Genomic DNA, 26,225 nt, shown 5'->3' with positions numbered 1-26,225 from the left:
TTGAGCAGAGAGAGGGGTTTGAGCAGAGAGAGGGGTTTGAGCAGAGAGAGGGGTTTGAGCAGAGAGAGGGGTTTGAGCAGAGAGAGGGGTTTGAGCAGAGAGAGGGGTTTGAGCAGTAAGAGGGGTTTGAGCAGTAAGAGGGGTTTGAGCAGAGAGGGTTTGAGCAGAGAGGGGTTTGAGCAGTGAGAGGGGTTTGAGCAGTAAGAGGGGTTTGAGCAGAGAGAGGGGTTTGAGCAGAAAGAGGGGTTTGAGCAGAGAGAGGGGTTTGAGCAGAAAGAGGGGTTTGAGCAGTGAGAGGGGTTTGAGCAGTGAGAGGGGTTTGAGCAGTAAGAGGGGTTTGAGCAGAGAGAGGGGTTTGAGCAGTGAGAGGGGTTTGAGCAGAGAGAGGGGTTTGAGCAGAGAGAGGGGTTTGAGCAGAGAGAGGGGTTTGAGCAGAGAGAGGGTTTGAGCAGTGAGAGGGGTTTGAGCAGAAAGAGGGGTTTGAGCAGTGAGAGGGGTTTGAGCAGTAAGAGGGGTTTGAGCAGTGAGAGGGGTTTGAGCAGAAAGAGGGGTTTGAGCAGTAAGAGGGGTTTGAGCAGTGAGAGGGGTTTGAGCAGAGAGAGGGGTTTGAGCAGTAAGAGAGGGGTTTGAGCAGTGAGAGGGGTTTGAGCAGTAAGAGGGGTTTGAGCAGTAAGAGGGGTTTGAGCAGTGAGAGGGGTTTGAGCAGAGAGAGGGGTTTGAGCAGTAAGAGGGGTTTGAGCAGAGAGAGGGGTTTGAGCAGTAAGAGGGGTTTGAGCAGTAAGAGGGGTTTGAGCAGTAAGAGGGGTTTGAGCAGTAAGAGAGGGTTTGAGCAGTGAGAGGGGTTTGAGCAGAGAGAGGGGTTTGAGCAGTAAGAGAGGGGTTTGAGCAGTAAGAGGGGTTTGAGCAGAAGAGAGGGTTTGAGCAGTAAGAGAGGGGTTTGAGCAGTAAGAGGGGTTTGAGCAGTGAGAGGGGTTTGAGCAGAGAGAGGGGTTTGAGCAGTGAGAGGGTTTGAGCAGTAAGAGGGGTTTGAGCAGTAAGAGGGGTTTGAGCAGTAAGAGGGGTTTGAGCAGAAAGAGGGGTTTGAGCAGAGAGAGGGGTTTGAGCAGTAAGAGGGGTTTGAGCAGTGAGAGGGGTTTGAGCAGAAAGAGGGGTTTGAGCAGTGAGAGGGGTTTGAGCAGTGAGAGGGGTTTGAGCAGTGAGAGGGGTTTGAGCAGTAAGAGGGGTTTGAGCAGTGAGAGGGGTTTGAGCAGTGAGAGGGGTTTGAGCAGTAAGAGGGGTTTGAGCAGTGAGAGGGGTTTGAGCAGTAAGAGGGGTTTGAGCAGTGAGAGGGGTTTGAGCAGTGAGAGGGGTGTGAGCAGTGAGAGGGTTTGAGCAGTGAGAGGGGTTTGAGCAGTGAGAGGGGTTTGAGCAGTAAGAGGGGTTTGAGCAGTAAGAGGCATGGCTGCAACGGCTGATCTGTTAATCAATGTCTTTCAAATATAGCATGATGGTCCACTTTAAAGGAGCCTCTTTAAAGCGCAGTGATGTTCCCTCAGGCTGATCTTCCCAGGAGTGAAGCTAGCAGCAGATAAACACTTCTCTGGCTTCCTGGAGAACCTCGGCCCCGCCCAGCTGGCCGGGAGGCAGACGCTGGCCACGCCCCCCATGGGTAACAGCCAATCACAGGCCTTCATCTCTATAAACACACCTGATGTTCAAGTGTTTATATTTACACAATAAATGAGTTATATTTATATATTAGTGTTTATATTTACTCATTATTTATATTGGTTAATAACTGTAACATCACGTAATGAGGCGCTCTAATTGGCCGCTGGTGGTCAGGTGATATTCAGATCGGGATGGTGTACAGGAAGGAGCGTCTGGACGTGGAGGTGATACGAGCCCGCGGCCCGCGGGTAAACAGGGCACCAAAGAACAACACACCAGGAACACACACACACACACACACACACACACACACACACACACACACACACACACACACACACACACACACACACCACACACACACACACACACACACACACACGTTGAACTCTGTGAGGAGCATCCATCTGGCTGCATCTTGATAAGTATCTCTATATTCCATGTTCGTGTACACAGACTCTATTTCTATGTTATTTTATTAACTTGCTCGTCTCAACACATTCTCTTCACTATTTGATCTGTTTTATTAGTTTGATGTCTTCTATATCTTCATGTTGCTCTGCTGGAGGAGGACTTCAGGCTCTCCTCTCCATCTCTCCTCTGAAGCTGCTGAGCACTTGGTGAGAGAGACTTGAATATTATTGAATTCCAGCTCCGTGCTCTTCTGGTTCCGAACCGGTTCTTCTCTGTAGCCTCAGGTGTGTTTCCACCGCTCAGAGCCCGACAGGTGCTGCGTCATGACGTCACCGTTCACAGCAACAGCAGCAACAACAACAACAACAACAACAACAACAACAACAACGGGGGACTGCGTCGGGTCAATGATCGTGTTGCTTTTAATCATACAGAGCCAGATTAAGTTAAATAACTACTTCTCCAACCTTACATCTTTCTCCAGAGTGCCCTGGTTCATTTACCGTCTCTTTCTGTCCTTTGATCTCCGACAGCCGAGGGGGGTCACCGCTCCCTCCAGAACCACAGAGAGGTTCTACTTCCTGTTGGTCTCCAGCTGAGTGTGAATCACTCCCTACTACTTCCTGTTGGTCTTCAGCTGAGTGTGAATCACTCCCTACTACTTCCTGTTGGTCTTCAGCTGAGTGTGAATCACTCCCTACTACTTCCTGTTGCCCTCCAGCCTCATGCAGCCTCAGGTGCTTCTTCAGGCGTCCGGTGACGGCGAAACTCTTCCCGCAGACGGAGCAGCTGAAGGGTTTCTCTCCGGTGTGGACCCTCATGTGGATCTTCAGGCTGCCCCTCTGGGTGCATCTCATCCCGCAGACGATGCAGCTGAAGGGTTTCTCCCCTGTGTGGACCCTCATGTGTTTGGTCAGGTCCCCCTTCTTAGCGCAGCACTTCCCGCAGACGGAGCAGCTGAAGGGTTTTTCTCCGGTGTGGACCCTCATGTGGATCGTCAGGTCCCACTTTTCAGCGCAGCACTTCCCGCAGACAGTGCAGCTGAAGAGTTTCTCTCCGGTGTGGACCTTCATGTGGATCTTCAGGTCTGTCTTCTGCACGAAGCCCTTTCCACAGACGGAGCAGCTGAAGGGTTTCTCCCCCGTGTGGAACTTCATGTGTCGGTTCAGGTACTCCTTGCTGTGGAAGCTCTTCCCGCAGAACAGGCAGCTGTAGGGCTGTTCTCCGGTGTGGATCCTCCTGTGGGCCGCCAGAGAGCCGCTGTCTTTGAAGGTGTTGTTGCAGCCGGTGCAGGGGAAGGGTCTCTCGCCCGTGTGGTCTCTGACGTGCCGGTTCAGGTTCCCCTTCAGGCTGAATCTCTTCCCGCAGAAGGAGCAGGGGAATGGCCTCTCTTTGGGAGACGACCCCACATCGCTCTTCGGAGCGTCCCTGTTCGGGGCCCCGACCCCCGACTGAGCCTCGTCTGGGAAAGACCAGTCACTGTCGTCAGTCTCAGAGGAGTCCAGGGAGTCCTCCTCAATGATGGGTTCTAACCCTGGATCTGGATCCTGGTTCCTGGCTGGTCCTGGTCCTCCACAGTCCTCTCCATCTGGTCCCATATTGTCTCTTTGATGAAGATGAGAGGACTGAGGCTCCTCTTCATCATGTTCACTCTTCACAGGGACAGGAGTGAAGGTGGGCTTTATCTCCTCCTCCTCCTCTTCCTCTTTGATGTGGGGGGGGGGCTCCTCCTGCTGGTGACCACCTCCTTCAGCGAGCTGCACGTCTGCAGAGAACAGGAACGTTACATAAGTATTAGGGCTGTCAGTCGATTAAAATAGTTAATCGCGATTAATCGCACATTTTTCTATCTGTTCTAAATGTTCCTTAGAGGGATATTTTTCTAGTTTTTAATACTCTTATCAACATATGAGTGGACAAATATGCTTTATGCTAATGTTTATTATCATTTGAACAATGACAAATATTCTCCTGAATATTAAACACAACAAACCTCTATAATACAATACAAAGTGATGTGTGTGTGTGTGTGTGTGTGTGTGTGTGTGTGTGTGTGTGTGTGTGTGTGGTGTGTGTGTGTGTGTGTGTGTGTGTGTGTGTTGTGTGTGTGTGTGTGTGTGTGTGTGTGTGTGTGTGTGTGTGTGTGTGTGTGTGTGTGTGTTGTGGTGTGTGTGTGTGTGTGTGTGTGTGTGTGTGTGTGTGTGATGGATCGTTGGAGCTATGTGCAACTCAAGGCATATGCTCGAACGGGAGCTGCCTGGACGCTGCAATCATGTTGCGCACTATCCGTGCTGAGTGTGCTGACTTCTCGTACAATGTCCCACTGTCTGGCTTCCTGCATAAAGTCAAGTGCTCGGCGCAGTTGTCGGCGAAATGTCGCTCCTCTGTTTTCATTTGAAACAGCTCCTTATATCCGTTAGCGCAGCTAGCTAGCACCAGATGCTAACAATACACGCAGTGTTTCCCCTCCCATTGTCTTGGCGGGGCGCTGCGCCTTGCCAACGGAGCCCCGCGCCACGCCTGAAATTCAAGGTGTTTTTTAAATTTATTTTTATTTAAAAAATAAATAAAAAATAGCACCAAATTGCAACTGAAGTAATCTATCTACGGTCACTTTTCACATTGAACATGTGCTCTTTTATTAAATAAACTAAACACCAAGTTATTTCTCCAATGTATGTGCATGTTTCAGTGTCCACTGCTTTGCGTATTCACATCCTCCCTCCGCTCTGTTTCTGAAGGGCGGGGCTCCGGCTCAAATATATAGAAATGTTATTTTTAAAAGTGTTAAGTGTTGTTTTTGTGTTGATTTTCTATCAACCGCTTTGTGACTGATCTCATCAGAGAGAGCCCTTCTTCTTGAAAAACTCTTTGTCTGCAGGTCAGAGTTTGAAATAATCAGTTGCCATCTTGTTTTGACCTCATGTTGACAAACAAACACAGGGCAGTCGCCATTTTGTGAAATGCAAATTCAAAGCACTCCTTTGTTTGTTGTTATGCAGCTGGTTTCACCTCATGAGGCACTTTCCTAACGTCCATCTTGTGAAGAACAAATCATACTTATTGTCACAGTTGGAACTAGAAAGCTAAATCAGGTTATCTATACTGTTGGAGTTTGGATATTGAAGGGAAGGATTATTGTATTTTCTAAAGGTCCAATCTGATTTTTGAAGTAGTCCTGTTTGCAAATGTGTTTTGGCGGTTTTGTGCAATTGTTTGATCAATATTGTAACTTTTCTTCCCATCTCAAAAGGTATTTTTAAGAATATTAGCTACCTCTAGTGGATGAAATTGAAAATTACAACAGCGCACTCTGCTGGCGGTAATAAATACAACAATAGCGCATTTTAGGCAGAATTACTATTATACGCGAGTGTTATAGATGGACACATACTTCATGATACACAGATAAGATTACATGTGGTTTCAACATTTAAGATAAGAAACTTTATGCAATAGTCGTCCAACCTAGACTGTAGAATATTCAAACACCATGTTATTGAGTTTAACACAGCTTATGACATTTTCAAAATGTCATACACTTGAGTATACACAGTACACAACAGATTTAGATTTGCACTATTTTCAAAACATACACTGTACCATTTTTTTTTTTTAGATTTCTAATTAAAACACACGTTACAGTAAAGTCTGAGTGGGGGAGTTGTTACTAGAGCTAAGGAAAGACGAGACCAACAGAAAGGACACAATTCTAAAACAATGGAGCAAAACCACGACGAAGAACAGGTGCAACCTGCTGAAGCTATCTCGCTAACCTCGACAATGCGGTTGGGGCTTGAGTCAATTAGCAAAGAAATACGCGACCTCAAAACCGAAATGAAAAAGGACTTAACCACGCTCAAGGAGAAAGTCACGGAGGACGTTAAATCAGAAACCAGCGAGCTTAAGCGAGAAATGTACCAACAACTCTCTGCCAACACTACAACTTTACAAACACAAGGATCTCGAATCGCCGAGGCAGAGGGTCGGATCGCGGAAACAGAGACGTGGAATATAGAGATGAAGGAGGGGCTCTGTAAGTCCCTAAAACACCAGCAGATTCTGCAGGATAAGATGACAGATATTGAAGGGAGGAATAACATTCGTATCTTTGGAATACCCGAGGATAAAGAAGGAGACTGTGCTCCCAAATATGTACACCGTCTGCTCACAACGGAGCTCTCACTGCCTCCAAATGTCTCTATACACACACACACACACACACACACACACACACACACACACACACACACACACACACACACACACACACACACACACACACACACACTGTAGAGTTATATTTGTATTTATTCATGTTAGCAAACTATGGATAAGCTTAAAATGGGAATAATTTGGGTAAAACTGTGAGCTGGATATGGGGCCTGTTGACATGTGTTTTTGAGGACAAAGGAAGATGGGGGAAGGTGAGAGCATGTCCTGATTTGCATTCAACTTAGAACGAGCTACAGTGGTTGTGATATTAAGAGAGGTCCCTTGGGTTTCTCTGGTGGTTATCAATAGTAGCAGTTAAGTGAATACTGTTCAAACAATACCTGTGTTTGTGTTTTATATTGATTTCTCTGTTTTATCCTTTCATAAATGTAAGGACTACAAATGGCTATAAACATTCTGGGCTGGTTGGAGTAAACAGGGTTTTATTGCTCTGTGGGGGAGGTGTAGGTATGCAGGCCTTGAGACCTTTTGTTGGAAAGTGAGCCTGTTTGGTTTCCTGCTGGCCAGCGTTGCGTCTCCCAATGAGATGACCTGAAAAGATGACCAGCTGACCTAACACCAAACCCCTCCTTCTTACTCTGGTATATATCCGGAGGATCCCTGGCGTTCGGTCTCTCTTCACATGCTGCCCTCGGGTGAAAGTAGCTCTGCAGTATGCGAACCAGTGCAGGAGTAAGCCGGCATTACTCTTTAAGCATTACAATATAACTGTAATATATCATGTTGTATTGTAATGATTGTATTGCATTGTCATATTGCCATTAAAGTAGATTATTGTTAACGGTTACTTTGTAGATATGGATTCCTTCCTGTATTATAACCAGCTTCATAGGAACGCGCGGAGATTTGAAAAGCGGACCAGTTATCCCTCCAAATCTCCAACAAAATGGTGACCCGACGTCTAGAGATAACGAAGCTGAGGAAGAATTCAGACGCTTTCAAACATCTCAGACAATCAGCAGGACTCTGCAACTTTGCAAATAAGGTAAGCAGACGATGAAAATCGCCTGTTTGTAATTGGATAAAACTTTAGGATTGTCTGTAGGCGTTTCAGTGTTTTTATAGTTTAAATGGAATATACAATGCATATTTTACTATGTTAGGAAAGTTATATACAAAACATAAACGTTGATCGACAGGTAGACGAAAGTCCTGCGTGACGTAAAATAGAGCAGTTTGGCGTGGATCTACAGGTGTTTATTCCTGAGTGGCGTGGAGACGGGGCAGTTTGTTTGGATGCGAGGTTTGATTCCTGCACGACAAAACCTGGAAACTCGATAAATCAGATCGAGTCGCCGTTTAAAACTGGGGTTTAAATAACAGACCAATGCTAAAAGCTTAAAGCCAGAGGTCTGTTATATATTAAATCGAGGGAGAGCGTTTCCCTTTGTCTGGAAACTTCTGCTGCTGCCATCTAGTGGCTGAAAGGGGGTATCACACCCTTGAAACTTCTGCCGCTGCCATCTAGTGGCTGAAAGGGGGTATCACACCCTTGAAACTTCTGCTGCTGCCATCTAGTGGCTGAAAGGGGGTATCACACCCTTGAAACTTCTGCGAGCTTAGAGTTTAATCATTACATTGCTGGCCGGTATTGAAGACGGGAAGCACGTTCCCAGTATATTAATTATAACTGATTTTGGAAAACTGGTACAAAACAATAAGGGATTGAACATTTTTTACAACGACAGCACCAGGAGATGAGTAAACTCAAGAATCTGTAGAGTGTAAATACATTGTGCAAAACACATTTTACACTCGAACTGTTTGCAAATTTAGACAATATAAATAAATGTTCAGAAAGAAGACATAGGCCTACACTTGATTCAAATTTCATTACTGTGATCCGATTGGTGTGCTCTGCAGGTTTACTATTGTTCGAAGTAACAGTGGGATTTGAAATGAGAGAAGATATGGAGATGTTCTTTCATAGTGTGTGGAATATGTGATGCTGGAAACATGTAAGTATTTCGGAGTTGTGTTGGGTAAATATGTAACAATGGATGAAACAATTTTTGGAGTGAGTTTTTGTAATATCATAAGTAGACATTAATTATGATGTTTAGATGGCATTTAACAACTAAGACAGATAGTATGATTAGAAAGAGACAGAGTGGAAAGGGTTGGATTTATTTAACATCAGTGGGCTAGACTTCTTATAGGTAATGTGTACCGAGACCTGGACTCCCCCTCTGAGTTAGAAAGGCTTTGATCCCGACCCTCCAAGCAGACAAAAAGACCTAACCCAACAGGAGACTCCTCCTTCTCCATCGTACAGACAGAGAACCAGAGCTGAACCAACAACGACCTGAGGCATCCAGAACCAAACCAGCATGCTGACAAAGAGGCACACTCTCATCGGTCCCTCAAACAGGACATGAAGTTCCAAACTGCGCTGCGAGATTTGGCACAATAGACATGAGAGCAGAATCCGCCCTCCATAAAAACAGCAGAGAGACTGTAAAGGAGGAGTGCAACAACAGTGGCATGATGGGGCTGCAGATGTGACTGGGCCAATGGCGGCCTACAAAAGTTACAGCGGATGGATTCAACAGCTGATGGACTGAAGAGAAGACAGAATCAGAGGAGTTGGCATGGTCGATTAGAAGTGAGGAGGCCGGGGTCACGGCTTGAGAAAACCAGGGGAGGAGGAAAGGAGAACGGGAATGAGTGAGTTACACATAAACACACTTATTCACGAAACGCACATTTAAATAACTTGAATTAACTTCATAAATACGTAAAGACAGAAGGATTTGTTAATCATTTGGTAAATTAAAAATAGCAGTAAAGAGGAAACTATTAAAGTAAAATGATAATCATCCTAAAACACACTGACAGAGTAGAACCATATTCTTCAATATTTTCATCATGTTAACAAATCATTCTTTAAGACATTTTTATTCACGTGTGAATAAAGTAGTGATCTCATTGGTTACAATATTGATCACCATTAAAAGGATAGTTTTAGGAACCACTCTATAGGACAAATCTTTGTTTGTATTAATGGCTAGTGCCAAGCCACATATTAAATTCCAATCTAGAGTGTTGATTTCACCATTGTGGCATAGTTATTACCAGACTTCGGTTTTAAATCCTTGATAAAGGAGGGAGTAATTGTTGCATGTTCGGACACCCAAGGTTCCACACACTGCTAAAAGACTTTAACATTGTTTTTTAAGTAGACCAGAATTATAATGAGCTATGAAATGCAGAGCGACACAGATCCTAGTAATGTTTTGACTCAAGATAATAGTTATGTACACAAGTTTCTGAAATAGATCATTAGACATTTTAATACTAATTAGGTGTAATTGGATTGCAGTAGTAGTGGTACTCGAAGGGAGTGAGTTTTGTACCAAGTTTCAGGAAAAGTGGGAGGCAGAAGTCCCAATGACAAGTGAGAATCATCTTGAAAATCATAGTTGAAATCGTGACATATTTTTGTAGACAAAGGATACTGGCCTATGCTGAAATGTCAAAGTCTCTAGAGAGCACGACACATGGCCAAAAAAGACGGAGACCAACTGCCCTTTGACCCTGACCGACAGTGTAACTTGACAAGGCACTGTGGATGACTGACTCTGGGGTGAACCTGACCAAACTTGACATGACAACCAGACAGTGTGAGTGAATGAATGCCGGCATGTGATCAGTGTAACTGCATGATTCTAAAACAATAACTAACCAAGCATGTTTTTGGACTAACATATTATTTTGGAGCTCCAAGGGAAACGAGAGGTTTCCTAAAAATTCCACAAAAAGGGGAAACCGCAAATGTGATATTTTCCTCTCACATGAGTTGGCGGTTTGCAAATGTAAAACTACAATCTGAAGATTCTGTTTCTTTTAGGCCGGAAGGACGGAGAGGAACACTTCTTTTCACTGAAGTGTTCGCTGTGGAAATAATGATAATAATGTTCGTTATGTTCCTAACCAATTACCTGACAGTTTTTGTTCCCCTCCCATTACAGGCTTTTGTTACACATGATTTCATGTGTAAAAGGGGGGGAGTGAGTATAATGTATAAATGTCAACATGGCTGTAAAATTCACAATTTAAATTTTTCTTTTAAGGATTGAGCATTGAATGTAATTAACCTGCTCCATATCTGGGGATAAGATACTGTTTGATCAATGTTGAGATGTTTCTAAATATTGATTTGAATTATAACAGGTAACAAAGAAGCAGTGGCCAAGGGGCTACTGTGAAACCGAAGAAGTTGACCTGTGATAATTAAACAATTTTGTAATATTTTAATAGACATTAGAGTAACTGAGGTTTGAAATGTAGAAAGAACATATTACAGTTAAAGCTAAAACATAGTAGTGTATTGAGACAGAATTTAATTTAGACAACATCATGTAACTAGCCTGGTAAAGAAGTAAAAGCCATAGACTTTATTGTTTAGGTCATTATAGGGATATACATTTCATCTACATTTATAATAGAAAGACATTTGATGACAGTTTGTTGGAATTCTGTATTCATTTTTTCAGCGTGATAATATCTAAGCACTGACAGGTAGAAGCAGTATCACCAGGAAATCATTCACTTTGTTAGTATTGTGATTTTGGTTGTTTTTGAATCCATAACATTAGTGTGTTTCTTTACCAGAAACATTAGCAGTTCATATTATATTTAGATTTTAAATAGGATTTCATTTAAAAATAAACACGGATGCTGGTCAGAAATTCAGAGCTATTGAAATATGTTATTTAGTTTACCTAAAGATGTTGAGGTTCTTATTTAATTGGCACAGTCCAAGTATTAAGATTCTGAAGCTGCACTGGCAGATAGGAGGTCTACAATTAATTTGGAAAACCTGTTCACAGACGGCTGTTGTTTCAAGACACCCCACCAACAGGCTCCAAGTGGGTCAAAACAGCTGAGCGTAGGCTTGAGGGAGTTGTATCAGATTTCTCCACACAGGTCGCTGGCGCCAAAAGGGGGACCCGAGAAGCACGAGGCCGACACAGCAGAGTTCGTCTGGCTGAAAGTCATCAGGACAAAGTGGCTCAACCCCAGGCTCTCCGACCCCGACCGAGTGACCCAGCGGACCTCTTATGCCGTCTGCCTGGGAGAAAAGGGGGACAGCTCGTACCACGGGAGCCAGTGTGCGGCGGGGAAACCACCTACTAGGACCAGGGGACGACATCAGGACGGACGTGGCCCTGGCAGACGTGAACTACTCGGAAGCAGCAGACTGGAGGAGCAGGACCCTGGAGACATCTCTACAGCATCGACCCGGAAGCCGCCATCAGCGGGCCGGAGGACGAGGAGGAGGAAGACATCTCTCTAGCAGGCAGCCCAGAAGCTGCTGTCAGCGGATTGGGGGGACAAAGACACGGCAAGCCAGGACGGCACAGGGGACTTTTCGAGGCAGCAGAGGAGTCTACTTCGCTCTGATCAGTTCTACCCATGAAGGGAAAGCTGCATCTCCCCCTCCCTATTAGCTGTCCTTGTGGGCTATTCCTCCGAGGGGGGGGGGGGGCTGATGATTCTAGCACTCAGCTACCCCCTCATGGTTCCTTCACTGCCATGGAAAGTGGTGTTCTGTCTCCATGAAGGTTTCAAGTACTCTAAATACCAGCTTCGGATGGATTTACGGACACAGTAGAAAATAATGACAGTGGGTATATTTCAAAATGCCTTGTCTAAGTTTATCTCTGGAGAAGGAGATAAAAAGGGGGCTTTGTAGAGTTATATTTGTATTTATTCATGTTAGCAAACTATGGATAAGCTTAAAATGGGAATAATTTGGGTAAAACTGTGAGCTGGATATGGGGCCGGTTGACATGTGTTTTTGAGGACAAAGGAAGATGGGGGAAGGTGAGAGCATGTCCTGATTTGCATTCAACTTAGATCTAGCTACAGTGTTTGTGATATTAAGAGAGGTCCTTTGGGTTTATCTGGTGGTCATCAATAGTAGCAGTTAAGTGAATACTGTTCAAACAATACCTGTGTTTGTGTTTTATATTGATTTCTCTGTTTTATCCTTTCATAAATGTAAGGACTACAAATGGCTATAAACATTCTGGGCTGGTTGGAGTAAACAGGGTTTTATTGCTCTGTGGGGGAGGTGTAGGTATGCAGGCCTTGAGACCTTTTGTTGTAAAGTGAGCCTGTTTGGTTTCCTGCTGGCCAGCGTTGCGTCTCCCAATGAGATGACCTGAAAAGATGACCAGCTGACCTAACCCCTAACCCCTCCTTCTTACTCTGGTATATATCCGGTGGATCCCTGGCGTTCGGTCTCTTCTTCACATGCTGCCCCCGAGCGAAAGAATCTCCGCAGCACGCGAACCAGGGCAGGAGTAAGCCGGCATTACTCCTTAAGCATTACAATATAACTGTAATATATCATGTTGTATTGTAATGATTGTATTGCATTGTCATATTGCCATTAAAGTAGATTATTGTTAACGGTTACTTTGTAGATATGGATTCCTTCCTGTATTATAACCAGCTTCATAGGAACGCGCGGAGATTTGAAAAGCGGACCAGATATCCCTTTTAATCTCCAACAACACACACACACACACACACGACTGTTGAACTCTGTGAGGAGCATCCATCTGGCTGCATCTTGATAAGTATCTCTATATTCCATGTTCGTGTACACAGACTCTATTTCTATGTTATTTTATTAACTTGCTCGTCTCAACACATTCTCTTCACTATTTGATCTGTTTTATTAGTTTGATGTCTTCTATATCTTCATGTTGCTCTGCTGGAGGAGGACTTCAGGCTCTCCTCTCCATCTCTCCTCTGAAGCTGCTGAGCACTTGGTGAGAGAGACTTGAATATCATTGAATTCCAGCTCCGTGCTCTTCTGGTTCCGAACCGGTTCTTCTCTGTAGCCTCAGGTGTGTTTCCACCGCTCAGAGCCCGACAGGTGCTGCGTCATGACGTCACCGTTCACAGCAACAACAGCAGCAACGACAACAACAACAACAACGGGGGACTGCGTCGGGTCAATGATCGTGTTGCTTTTAATCATACAGAGCCAGATTAAGTTAAATAACTACTTCTCCAACCTTACATCTTTCTCCAGAGTGCCCTGGTTCATTTACCGTCTCTTTCTGTCCTTTGATCGCCGACAGCCAAGGGGGGTCACCGCTCCCTCCAGAACCACAGAGAGGTTTCTACTTCCTGTTGGTCTCCAGCTGAGTGTGAATCACTCCCTACTACTTCCTGTTGCCCTCCAGCCTCATGCAGCCTCAGGTGCTTCTTCAGGCGTCCGGTGACGGCGAAGCTCTTCCCGCAGACGGAGCAGCTGAAGGGTTTCTCTCCGGTGTGGACCCTCATGTGGATCTTCAGGCTGCCCTTCTGGGCGCAGCTCTTCCCGCAGACGGTGCAGCTGAAGGGTTTCTCCCCTGTGTGGACCCTCATGTGTTTGGTCAGGTCCCCCTTCTCAGCACAGCACTTCCCGCAGAAGGGGCAGCTGTAGGGTTTTCTCTCCGGTGTGGACCCTCATGTGGACCGTCAGGCAGGCCTTCCGGGCACAGCCCTTCCCACAGGACAGTGCAGCTGAAGGGTTTTCTCTCCGGTGTGGACCCTCATGTGGATCTTCAGGTCCCCCTTCTCAGCGCAGCACTTCCCGCAGAAGGGGCAGCTGTAGGGTTTCTCTCCGGTGTGGACCCTCATGTGTTTCTTCAGGTCTGTCTTCTGCACACAGCCCTTCCCACAGACGGAGCAGCTGAAGGGTTTCTCCCCTGTGTGGAACTTCATGTGTCGGTTCAGGTGCTCCTTGCTGTGGAAGCTCTTGCTGCAGACGGAGCATTCGAAGGGTTTCTCTCCGGTGTGGATCCTCATGTGCCGGGTCATGTTCCCCAGGCCGCTGAAGCTCTTCCCGCAGAACAGGCAACTGTAGGGCTGTTCTCCGGTGTGGATCCTCCTGTGGGCCGTCAGAGAGCCGCTGTCTTTGAAGGTCTTGTTGCAGCCGGTGCAGGGGAAGGGTCTCTCGCCCGTGTGGTCTCTGACGTGCCGGTTCAGGTTCCCCTTCAGGCTGAATCTCTTCCCACAGAAGGAGCAGGGGAATGGCCTCTCTTTGGGAGACGACCCCACATCGCTCTTCGGAGCGTCCCTGTTCGGGGCCCCCGACCCCCCGACTGAGCCTCGTCTGGGAAAGACCAGTCACTGTCGTCAGTCTCAGAGGAGTCCAGGGAGTCCTCCTCAATGATGGGTTCTAACCCTGGATCTGGATCCTGGTTCCTGGCTGGTCCTGGTCCTCCACAGTCCTCTCCATCTGGTCCCACAGTGTCTCTTTGATGAAGATGAGAGGACTGAGGCTCCTCTTCATCATCTTCACTCTTCATAGGGACAGGAGTGAAGGTGGGCTTTATCTCCTCCTCCTCCTCTTCCTCTTTGATGTGGGGGGGGGGGGCTCCTCCTGCTGGTGACCACCTCCTTCAGCGAGCTGCACATCTGCAGAGAACAGGAACGTTACATAAGTATTAGGGCTGTCAGTCGATTAAAATATTTAATCGCACATTTTTCTATCTGTTCTAAATGTTCCTTAGAGGGATATTTTTCTAGTTTTTAATACTCTTATCAACATATGAGTGGACAAATATGCTTTATGCTAATGTTTATTATCATTTGAACAATGACAAATATTCTCCTGAATATTAAACACAACAACCTCTATCATACAATACAAAGTGTGTGTGTGTGTGTGTGTGTGTGTGTGTGTGTGTGGTGTGTGTGTGTGTGTGTGTGTGTGTGTGGTGTGTGTGTGTGTGTGTGTGTGTGTGTGTGTGTGTGTGTGTGTGTGTGTGTGTGTGTGTGTGTGTGTGTGTGTGTGTGTGTGTGTGGTGTGTGTGTGTGTGTGTGTGTGTGTGTGTGTGTGTGATGGATCGTTGGAGCTATGTGCAACTCAAGGCATATGCTCGAACGGGAGCTGCCTGGACGCTGCAATCATGTTGCGCACTATCCGTGCTGAGTGTGCTGACTTCTCGTACAATGTCACACTGTCTGGCTTCCTGCATAAAGTCAAGTGCTCGGCGCAGTTGTCGGCGAAATGTCGCTCCTCTGTTTTCATTGAAACAGCTCCTTATATCCGTTAGCGCAGCTAGCTAGCACCAGATGCTAACAATACACGCAGTGTTTCCCCTCCCATTGTCTTGGCGGGGCGCTGCGCCTTGCCAACGGAGCCCCGCGCCACGCCTGAAATTCAAGGTGTTTTTTAAATTTATTTTTATTTAAAAAATAAATAAAAAATAGCACCAAATTGCAACTGAAGTAATCTATCTACGGTCACTTTTCACATTGAACATGTGCTCTTTTATTAAATAAACTAAACACCAAGTTATTTCTCCAATGTATGTGCATGTTTCAGTGTCCACTGCTTTGCGTATTCACATCCTCCCTCCGCTCTGTTTCTGAAGGGCGGGGCTCCGGCTCAAATATATAGAAATGTTATTTTTAAAGTGTTAAGTGTTGTTTTTTGTGTTGATTTTCTATCAACCGCTTTGTGACTGATCTCATCAGAGAGCCCTTCTTCTTGAAAAACTCTTTGTCTGCAGGTCAGAGTTTGAAATAATCAGTTGCCATCTTGTTTTGACCTCATGTTGACAAACAAACACAGGGCAGTCGCCATTTTGTGAAATGCAAATTCAAAGCACTCCTTTGTTTGTTGTTATGCAGCTGGTTTCACCTCATGAGGCACTTTCCTAACGTCCATCTTGTGAAGAAACAATCATACTTATTGTCACAGTTGGAACTAGAAAGCTAAATCAGGTTATCTATACTGTTGGAGTTTGGATATTGAAGGGAAGGATTATTGTATTTTCTAAAGGTCCAATCTGATTTTTGAAGTAGTCCTGTTTGCAAATGTGTTTTGGCGGTTTTGTGCAATTGTTTGATCAATATTGTAACTTTTCTTCCCATCTCAAAAGGTATTTTTAAGAATATTAGCTACCTCTAGTGGATGAAATTGAAAATTACAACAGCGCACTCTGCTGGCGGTAATAAATACAACAATAGCGCATTTTAGGCAGAATTACTATTATACGCGAGTGTTATAGATGGACACATACTTCATGATACACAGATAAGATTACATGTGGTTTTCAACATTTAAGATAAGAAACTTTATGCAATAGTCGTCCAACCTAGACTGTAGAATATTCAAACACCATGTTATTGAGTTTAACACAGCTTATGACATTTTCAAAATGTCATACACTTGAGTATTACACAGTACACAACAGATTTAGATTTGCACTATTTTCAAAACATACACTTGTACCATTTTTTTTTTTTTAGATTTCTAATTAAAACACACGTTACAGTAAAGTCTGAGTGGGGGAGTTGTTACTAGAGCTAAGGAAAGACGAGACCAACAGAAAGGACACAATTCTAAAACAATGGAGCAAAACCACGACGAAGAACAGGTGCAACCTGCTGAAGCTATCTCGCTAACCTCGACAATGCGGTTGGGGCTTGAGTCAATTAGCAAAGAAATAGCGACCTCAAAACCGAAATGAAAAAGGACTTAACCACGCTCAAGGAGAAAGTCACGGAGGACGTTAAATCAGAAACCAGCGAGCTTAAGCGAGAAATGTACCAACAACTCTCTGCCAACACTACAACTTTACAAACACAAGGATCTCGAATCGCCGAGGGCAGAGGTCGGATCGCGGAAACAGAGACGTGGAATATAGAGATGAAGGAGGGGCTCTGTAAGTCCCTAAAACACCAGCAGATTCTGCAGGATAAGATGACAGATATTGAAGGGAGGAATAACATTCGTATCTTTGGAATACCCGAGGATAAAGAAGGAGACTGTGCTCCCAAATATGTACACCGTCTGCTCACAACGGAGCTCTCACTGCCTCCAAATGTCTCTATACACACACACACACACACACACACACACACACACACACACACACACACACACACACACACACACACACACACACCACACACACACACACACACACACACACACACACACACAACACACACACACACACACACACACACACACACACACACACACACACACACACACACTGTAGAGTTATATTTGTATTTATTCATGTTAGCAAACTATGGATAAGCTTAAAATGGGAATAATTTGGGTAAAACTGTGAGCTGGATATGGGGCCTGTTGACATGTGTTTTGAGGACAAAGGAAGATGGGGGAAGGTGAGAGCATGTCCTGATTTGCATTCAACTTAGATCTAGCTACAGTGGTTTGTGATATTAAGAGAGGTCCCTTGGGTTTCTCTGGTGGTTATCAATAGTAGCAGTTAAGTGAATACTGTTCAAACAATACCTGTGTTTGTGTTTTATATTGATTTCTCTGTTTTATCCTTTCATAAATGTAAGGACTACAAATGGCTATAAACATTCTGGGCTGGTTGGAGTAAACAGGGTTTTATTGCTCTCTGGGGGAGGTGTAGGTATGCAGGCCTTGAGACCTTTTGTTGTAAAGTGAGCCTGTTTGGTTTCCTGCTGGCCAGCGTTGCGTCTCCCAATGAGATGACCTGAAAAGATGACCAGCTGACCTAACACCAAACCCCTCCTTCTTACTCTGGTATATATCCGGAGGATCCCTGGCGTTCGGCCTCTTCTTCACATGCTGCCCTCGGGTGAAAGTAGCTCTGCAGTATGCGAACCAGTGCAGGAGTAAGCCGGCATTACTCTTTAAGCATTACAATATAACTGTAATATATCATGTTGTATTGTAATGATTGTATTGCATTGTCATATTGCCATTAAAGTAGATTATTGTTAACGGTTACTTTGTAGATATGGATTCCTTCCTGTATTATAACCAGCTTCATAGGAACGCGCGGAGATTTGAAAAGCGGACCAGTTATCCCTCCAAATCTCCAACAAAATGGTGACCCGACGTCTAGATATAACGAAGCTGAGGAAGAATTCAGACGCTTTCAAACATCTCAGACAATCAGCAGGACTCTGCAACTTTGCAAATAAGGTAAGCAGACGATGAAAATCGCCTGTTTGTAATTGGATAAAACTTTAGGATTGTCTGTAGGCGTTTCAGTGTTTTTATAGTTTAAATGGAATATACAATGCATATTTTACTATGTTAGGAAAGTTATATACAAAACATAAACGTTGATCGACAGGTAGACGAAAGTCCTGCGTGACGTAAAATAGAGCAGTTTGGCGTGGATCTACAGGTGTTTATTCCTGAGTGGCGTGGAGACGGGGGCAGTTTGTTTGGATGCGAGGTTTGATTCCTGCACGACAAAACCTGGAAACTCGATATATCAGATCGAGTCGCCGTTTAAAACTGGGGTTTAAATAACAGACCAATGCTAAAAGCTTAAAGCCAGAGGTCTGTTATATATTAAACCAAGGGAGAGCGTTTCCCTTTGTCTGGAAACTTCTGCTGCTGCCATCTAGTGGCTGAAAGGGGGTATCACACCCTTGAAACTTCTGCTGCTGCCATCTAGTGGCTGAAAGGGGGTATCACACCCTTGAAACTTCTGCTGCTGCCATCTAGTGGCTGAAAGGGGGTATCACACCCTTGAAACTTCTGCTGCTGCCATCTAGTGGCTGAAAGGGGGTATCACACCCTTGAAACTTCTGCGAGCTTAGAGTTTAATCATTACATTGCTGGCCGGTATTGAAGACGGGAAGCACGTTCCCAGTATATTAATTATAACTGATTTTGGAAAACTGGTACAAAACAATAAGGGATTGAACATTTTTTACAACGACAGCACCAGGAGATGAGTAAACTCAAGAATCTGTAGTGTAAATACATTGTGCAAAACACATTTTACACTCGAACTGTTTGCACATCATAGACAAGGAATTTAGACAATATAAATAAATGTTCAGAAAGAAGACATAGGCCTACACTTGATTCAAATTTCATTACTGTGATCCGATTGGTGTGCTCTGCAGGTTTACTATTGTTCGAAGTAACAGTGGGATTTGAAATGAGAGAAGATATGGAGATGTTCTTTCATAGTGTGTGGAATATGTGATGCTGGAAACATGTAAGTATTTCAGAGTTGTGTTGGGTAAATATGTAACAATGGATGAAACAATTTTTGGAGTGAGTTTTTGTAATATCATAAGTAGACATTAATTATGATGTTTAGATGGCATTTAACAACTAAGACAGATAGTATGATTAGAAAGAGACAGAGTGGAAAGGGTTGGATTTATTTAACATCAGTGGGCTAGACTTCTTATAGGTAATGTGTACCGAGACCTGGACTCCCCCTCTGAGTTAGAAAGGCTACGATCCCGACCCTCCAAGCAGACAAAAAGACCTAACCCAACAGGAGACTCCTCCTTCTCCATCGTACAGACAGAGAACCAGAGCTGAACCAACAACGACCTGAGGCATCCAGAACCAAACCAGCATGCTGACAAAGAGGCACACTCTCATCGGTCCCTCAAACAGGACATGAAGTTCCAAACTGCGCCGCGAGATTTGGCACAATAGACATGAGAGCAGAATCCGCCCTCCATAAAAACAGCAGAGAGACTGTAAAGGAGGAGTGCAACAACAGTGGCATGATGGGGCTGCAGATGTGACTGGGCCAATGGCGGCCTACAAAAGTTACAGCGGATGGATTCAACAGCTGATGGACTGAAGAGAAGACAGAATCAGAGGAGTTGGCATGGTCGATTAGAAGTGAGGAGGCCGGGGTCACGGCTTGAGAAAACCAGGGGAGGAGGAAAGGAGAACGGGAATGAGTGAGTTACACATAAACACACTTATTCACGAAACGCACATTTAAATAACTTGAATTAACTTCATAAATACGTAAACACAGAAAGATTTATTAATCATTTGGTAAATTAAAAATAGCAGTAAAGAGGAAACTATTAAAGTAAAATGATAATCATCCTAAAACACACTGACAGAGTAGAACCATATTCTTCAATATTTTCATCATGTTAACAATTCATTCTTTAAGACATTTTTATTCACGTGTGAATAAAGTAGTGATCTCATTGGTTACAATATTGATCACCATTAAAAGGATAGTTTTAGGAACCACTCTATAGGACAAATCTTTGTTTGTATTAATGGCTAGTGCCAAGCCACATATTAAATTCCAATCTAAAGTGTTGATTTCACCATTGTGGCATAGTTATTACCAGACTTCGGTTTTAAATCCTTGATAAAGGAGGGAGTAATTGTTGCATGTTCGGACACCCAAGGTTCCACACACTGCTAAAAGAGTTTAACATTGTTTTTTAAGTAGACCAGAATTATAATGAGCTATGAAATGCAGAGCGACACAGATCCTAGTAATGTTTTGACTCAAGATAATAGTTATTGTACACAAGTTTCTGAAATAGATCATTAGACATTTTAATACTAATTAGGTGTAATTGGATTGCAGTAGTAGTGGTACTCGAAGGGAGTGAGTTTTGTACCAAGTTTCAGGAAAAGTGGGAGGCAGAAGTCCCAATGACAAGTGAGAATCATCTTGAAAATCATAGTTGAAATCGTGACATATTTTTGTAGACAAAGGATACTGGCCTATGCTGAAATGTCAAAGTCTCTGCAGAGCACGACACATGGCCAAAAAAGACGGAGACCAACTGCCCTTTGACCCTGACCGACAGTGTAACTTGACAAGGCACTGTGGATGACTGACTCTGGGGTGAACCTGACCAAACTTGACATGACAACCAGACAGTGTGAGTGTGAATGAATGTCTGCATGTGATCAGTGTAACTGCATGATTCTAAAACAATAACTAACCAAGCATGTTTTTGGACTAACATATTATTTTGGAGCTCCAAGGGAAACGAGAGGTTTCCTAAAAATTCCACAAAAAGGGGAAACCGCAAATGTGATATTTTCCTCTCACATGAGTTGGCGGTTTGCAAATGTAAAACTACAATCTGAAGATTCTGTTTCTTTTAGGCCGGAAGGACGGAGAGGAACACTTCTTTTCACTGAAGTGTTCACTGTGGAAATAATGATGATGATGTCAAATTTAAAATAATGTTCGTTATGTCCCTAACCAATTACCTGACAGTTTTTGTTCCCCTCCCATTACAGGCTTTTGTTACACATGATTTCATGTGTAAAAGGGGGGAGTGAGTATAATGTATAAATGTCAACATGGCTGTAAAATTCACAATTTAAATTTTTCTTTTAAGGATTGACAGAAACCTTCCGCCCCAACCCAGATGTTCAAACTGAGCATTGAATGTAATTAACCTGCTCCATATCTGGGGATAAGATACTGTTTGATGAATGTTGAGATGTTTCTAAATATTGATTTGAATTATAACAGGTAACAAAGAAGCAGTGGCCAAGGGGCTACTGTGAAACCGAAGAAGTTGACCTGTGATAATTAAACAATTTTGTAATATTTTAATAGACATTAGAGTAACTGAGGTTTGAAATGTAGAAAGAACATATTACAGTTAAAGCTAAAACATAGTAATGTAATGAGACAGAATTTAATTTAGACAACATCATGTAACTAGCCTGGTAAAGAAGTAAAAGCCATATACTTTATTGTTTAGGTCATTATAGGGATATACATTTCATCTACATTTATAATAGAAAGACATTTGATGACAGTTTGTTGGAATTCTGTATTCATTTTTTCAGCGTGATAATATCTAAGCACTGACAGGTAGAAGCAGTATCACCAGGAAATCATTCACTTTGTTAGCATCGTGATTTTGGTTGTTTTTGAATCCATAACATTAGTGTGTTTCTTTACCAGAAACATTAGCAGTTCATATTAGATTTAGATTTTAAATAGGATTTCATTTAAAAATAAACACGGATGCTGGTCAGAAATTCAGAGCTATTGAAATATGTTATTTAGTTTACCTAAAGATGTTGGGGTTCTTATTTAATTGGCACAGTCCAAGTATTAAGATTCTGAAGCTGCACTGGCAGATAGGAGGTCTACAATTAATTTGGAAAACCTGTTCACAGACGGCTGTTGTTTCAAGACACCCCACCAACAGGCTCCAAGTGGGTCAAAACAGCTGAGCGTAGGCTTGAGGGAGTTGTATCAGATTTCTCCACACAGGTCGCTGGCGCCAAAAGGGGGACCCGAGAAGCACGAGGCCGACAGCAGAGTTCGTCTGGCTGAAAGTCATCAGGACAAAGTGGCTCAACCCCAGGCTCTCCGACCCCGACCGAGTGACCCAGCGGACCTCTTATGCCGTCTGCCTGGGAGAAAAGGGGGACAGCTCGTACCACGGGAGCCAGTGTGCGGCGGGGAAACCACCTACTAGGACCAGGGGACGACATCAGGACGGACGTGGCCCTGGCAGACGTGAACTACTCGGAAGCAGCAGACTGGAGGAGCAGGACCCTGGAGACATCTCTACAGCATCGACCCGGAAGCCGCCATCAGCGGGCCGGAGGACGAGGAGGAGGAAGACATCTCTCTAGCAGGCAGCCCAGAAGCTGCTGTCAGCGGATTGGGGGGACAAAGACACGGCAAGCCAGGACGGCACAGGGGACTTTTCGAGGCAGCAGAGGAGTCTACTTCGCTCTGATCAGTTCTACCCGTGAAGGGAAAGCTGCATCTCCCCCTCCCTATTAGCTGTCCTTGTGGGCTATTCCTCCGAGGGGGGGGGGGGCTGATGATTCTAGCACTCAGCTACCCCCTCATGGTTCCTTCACTGCCATGGAAAGTGGTGTTCTGTCTCCATGAAGGTTTCAAGTACTCTAAATACCAGCTTCGGATGGATTTACGGACACAGTAGAAAAGAATGACAGTGGGTATATTTCAAAATGCCTTGTCTAAGTTTATCTCTGGAGAAGGAGATAAAAAGGGGGATTTGTAGAGTTATATTTGTATTTATTCATGTTAGCAAACTATGGATAAGCTTAAAATGGGAATAATTTGGGTAAAACTGTGAGCTGGATATGGGGCCGGTTGACATGTGTTTTTGAGGACAAAGGAAGATGGGGGAAGGTGAGAGCATGTCCTGATTTGCATTCAACTTAGATCTAGCTACCGTGTTTGTGATATTAAGAGAGGTCCTTTGGGTTTATCTGGTGGTCATCAATAGTAGCAGTTAAGTGAATACTGTTCAAACAATACCTGTGTTTGTGTTTTATATTGATTTCTCTGTTTTATCCTTTCATAAATGTAAGGACTACAAATGGCTATAAACATTCTGGGCTGGTTGGAGTAAACAGGGTTTTATTGCTCTGTGGGGGAGGTGTAGGTATGCAGGCCTTGAGACCTTTTGTTGTAAAGTGAGCCTGTTTGGTTTCCTGCTGGCCAGCGTTGCGTCTCCCAATGAGATGACCTGAAAAGATGACCAGCTGACCTAACCCCTAACCCCTCCTTCTTACTCTGGTATATATCCGGAGGATCCCTGGCGTTCGGGCTCTCTTCACATGCTGCCCCCGAGCGAAAGAATCTCCGCAGCACGCGAACCAGGGCAGGAGTAAGCCGGCATTACTCCTTAAGCATTACAATATAACTGTAATATATCATGTTGTATTGTAATGATTGTATTGCATTGTCATATTGCCATTAAAGTAGATTATTGTTAACGGTTACTTTGTAGATATGGATTCCTTCCTGTATTATAACCAGCTTCATAGGAACGCGCGGAGATTTGAAAAGCGGACCAGATATCCCTTTTAATCTCCAACAACACACACACACACACGACTGTTGAACTCTGTGAGGAGCATCCATCTGGCTGCATCTTGATAAGTATCTCTATATTCCATGTTCGTGTACACAGACTCTATTTCTATGTTATTTTATTAACTTGCTCGTCTCAACACATTCTCTTCACTATTTGATCTGTTTTATTAGTTTGATGTCTTCTATATCTTCATGTTGCTCTGCTGGAAGAGGACTTCAGGCTCTCCTCTCCATCTCTCCTCTGAAGCTGCTGAGCACTTGGTGAGAGAGACTTGAATATCATTGAATTCCAGCTCCGTGCTCTTCTGGTTCCGAACCGGTTCTTCTCTGTAGCCTCAGGTGTGTTTCCACCGCTCAGAGCCCGACAGGTGCTGCGTCATGACGTCACCGTTCACAGCAACAACAGCAGCAACAACAACAACAACGGGGGACTGCGTCGGGTCAATGATCGTGTTGCTTTTAATCATACAGAGCCAGATTAAGTTAAATAACTACTTCTCCAACCTTACATCTTTCTCCAGAGTGCCCTGGTTCATTTACCGTCTCTTTCTGTCCTTTGATCGCCGACAGCCAAGGGGGGTCACCGCTCCCTCCAGAACCACAGAGAGGTTCTACTTCCTGTTGGTCTCCAGCTGAGTGTGAATCACTCCCTACTACTTCCTGTTGCCCTCCAGCCTCATGCAGCCTCAGGTGCTTCTTCAGGCGTCCGGTGACGGCGAAGCTCTTCCCGCAGATGGAGCAGCTGAAGGGTTTCTCTCCGGTGTGAACCCTCATGTGGATCTTCAGGCTGCCCCTCTGGGTGCATCTCATCCCGCAGACGGTGCAGCTGAAGGGTTTCTCCCCTGTGTGGACCCTCATGTGTTTGGTCAGGTCCCCATTCTTAGCGCAGCACTTCCCGCAGACGGAGCAGCTGAAGGGTTTCTCTCCGGTGTGGACCCTCATGTGGACCGTCAGGCAGGCCTTCCGGGCACAGCCCTTCCCACAGACAGTGCAGCTGAAGGGTTTCTCTCCGGTGTGGACCCTCATGTGGATCTTCAGGTCCCCCTTCTCAGCGCAGCACTTCCCGCAGAAGGGGCAGCTGAAGGGTTTCTCTCCGGTGTGGACCTTCATGTGTTTCTTCAGGTCTGTCTTCTGCACACAGCCCTTCCCACAGACGGAGCAGCTGAAGGGTTTCTCCCCTGTGTGGAACTTCATGTGTCGGTTCAGGTGCTCCTTGCTGTGGAAGCTCTTGCTGCAGACGGAGCATTCGAAGGGTTTCTCTCCGGTGTGGATCCTCATGTGCCGGGTCATGTTCCCCAGGCCGCTGAAGCTCTTCCCGCAGAACAGGCAGCTGTAGGGCTGTTCTCCGGTGTGGATCCTCCTGTGGGCCGTCAGAGAGCCGCTGTCTTTGAAGGTCTTGTTGCAGCCGGTGCAGGGGAAGGGTCTCTCGCCCATGTGGTCTCTGACGTGCCGGTTCAGGTTCCCCTTCAGGCTGAATCTCTTCCCGCAGAAGGAGCAGGGGAATGGCCTCTCTTTGGGAGACGACCCCACATCGCTCTTCGGAGCGTCCCTGTTCGGGGCCCCGACCCCCGACTGAGCCTCGTCTGGGAAAGACCAGTCACTGTCGTCAGTCTCAGAGGAGTCCAGGGAGTCCTCCTCAATGATGGGTTCTAACCCTGGATCTGGATCCTGGTTCCTGGCTGGTCCTGGTCCTCCACAGTCCTCTCCATCTGGTCCCACAGTGTCTCTTTGATGAAGATGAGAGGACTGAGGCTCCTCTTCATCATCTTCACTCTTCATAGGGACAGGAGTGAAGGTGGGCTTTATCTCCTCCTCCTCCTCTTCCTCTTTGATGTGGGGGGGGGGCTCCTCCTGCTGGTGACCACCTCCTTCAGCAAGCTGCACATCTGCAGAGAACAGGAACGTTACATAAGTATTAGGGCTGTCAGTCGATTAAAATATTTAATCGCACATTTTTCTATCTGTTCTAAATGTTCCTTAGAGGGATATTTTTCTAGTTTTTAATACTCTTAACATATGAGTGGACAAATATGCTTTATGCTAATGTTTATTATCATTTGAACAATGACAAATATTCTCCTGAATATTAAACACAACAACCTCTATCATACAATACAAAGTGTGTGTGTGTGTGTGTGTGTGTATGTGTGTGTGTGTGTGTGTGTGTGTGTGTGTGTGTGTGTGTGTGATGGATCGTTGGAGCTATGTGCAACTCAAGGCATATGCTCGAACGGGAGCTGCCTGGACGCTGCAGTCATGTTGCGCACTATCCGTGCTGAGTGTGCTGACTTCACGTACAATGTCCCACTGTCTGGCTTCCTGCAT

At 44.9% G+C, this 26,225-nt stretch overlaps 1 protein-coding gene across 1 annotated transcript; it reads right to left on the bottom strand.

Moving 5' to 3' along the window:
* Positions 1-2,468: 2,468 nt before the first annotated feature.
* Positions 2,469-25,802, bottom strand: LOC117562481 (zinc finger protein 585A-like). Its single transcript, XM_034240317.1, has 7 exons — positions 24,393-25,802; positions 14,704-14,724; positions 14,491-14,609; positions 13,895-14,419; positions 13,415-13,723; positions 5,736-5,740; positions 2,469-3,829 (listed from the first exon to the last, which is right to left on the bottom strand). Exons 1-7 carry the CDS (start codon positions 25,677-25,679, stop codon positions 2,511-2,513), a joined length of 3,585 nt encoding a protein of 1,194 aa, XP_034096208.1. The 5' UTR covers positions 25,680-25,802; the 3' UTR covers positions 2,469-2,510.
* Between the last annotated feature and the right edge of the window lie 423 nt (positions 25,803-26,225).

The sequence above is a fragment of the Gymnodraco acuticeps genome, unplaced genomic scaffold (assembly GCF_902827175.1).
Source record: "Gymnodraco acuticeps unplaced genomic scaffold, fGymAcu1.1, whole genome shotgun sequence".
In the NCBI taxonomy this organism is placed as follows: Eukaryota; Metazoa; Chordata; class Actinopteri; order Perciformes; family Bathydraconidae; genus Gymnodraco; species Gymnodraco acuticeps.
The sequence above is the reverse complement of the archived record's forward strand: the minus strand, read 5'-3'. Positions and strand labels throughout refer to the sequence as shown.

Coding starts and splice junctions, on each gene's coding strand:
- LOC117562481 (XM_034240317.1), bottom strand. CDS start 25,679: ATGAAGAGTGAAGATGATGAAGAGGAGCCTCAGTCCTCTCATCTTCAT. Junction 14,725..24,392: donor GATGTAAGGTTGGAGAAGTA/GTTATTTAACTT, acceptor TGTTCTCTGCAG/ATGTGCAGCTCGCTGAAGGA. Junction 14,610..14,703: donor TGTGCAGCTCGCTGAAGGAG/GTGGTCACCAGC, acceptor GTCCCTATGAAG/AGTGAAGATGATGAAGAGGA.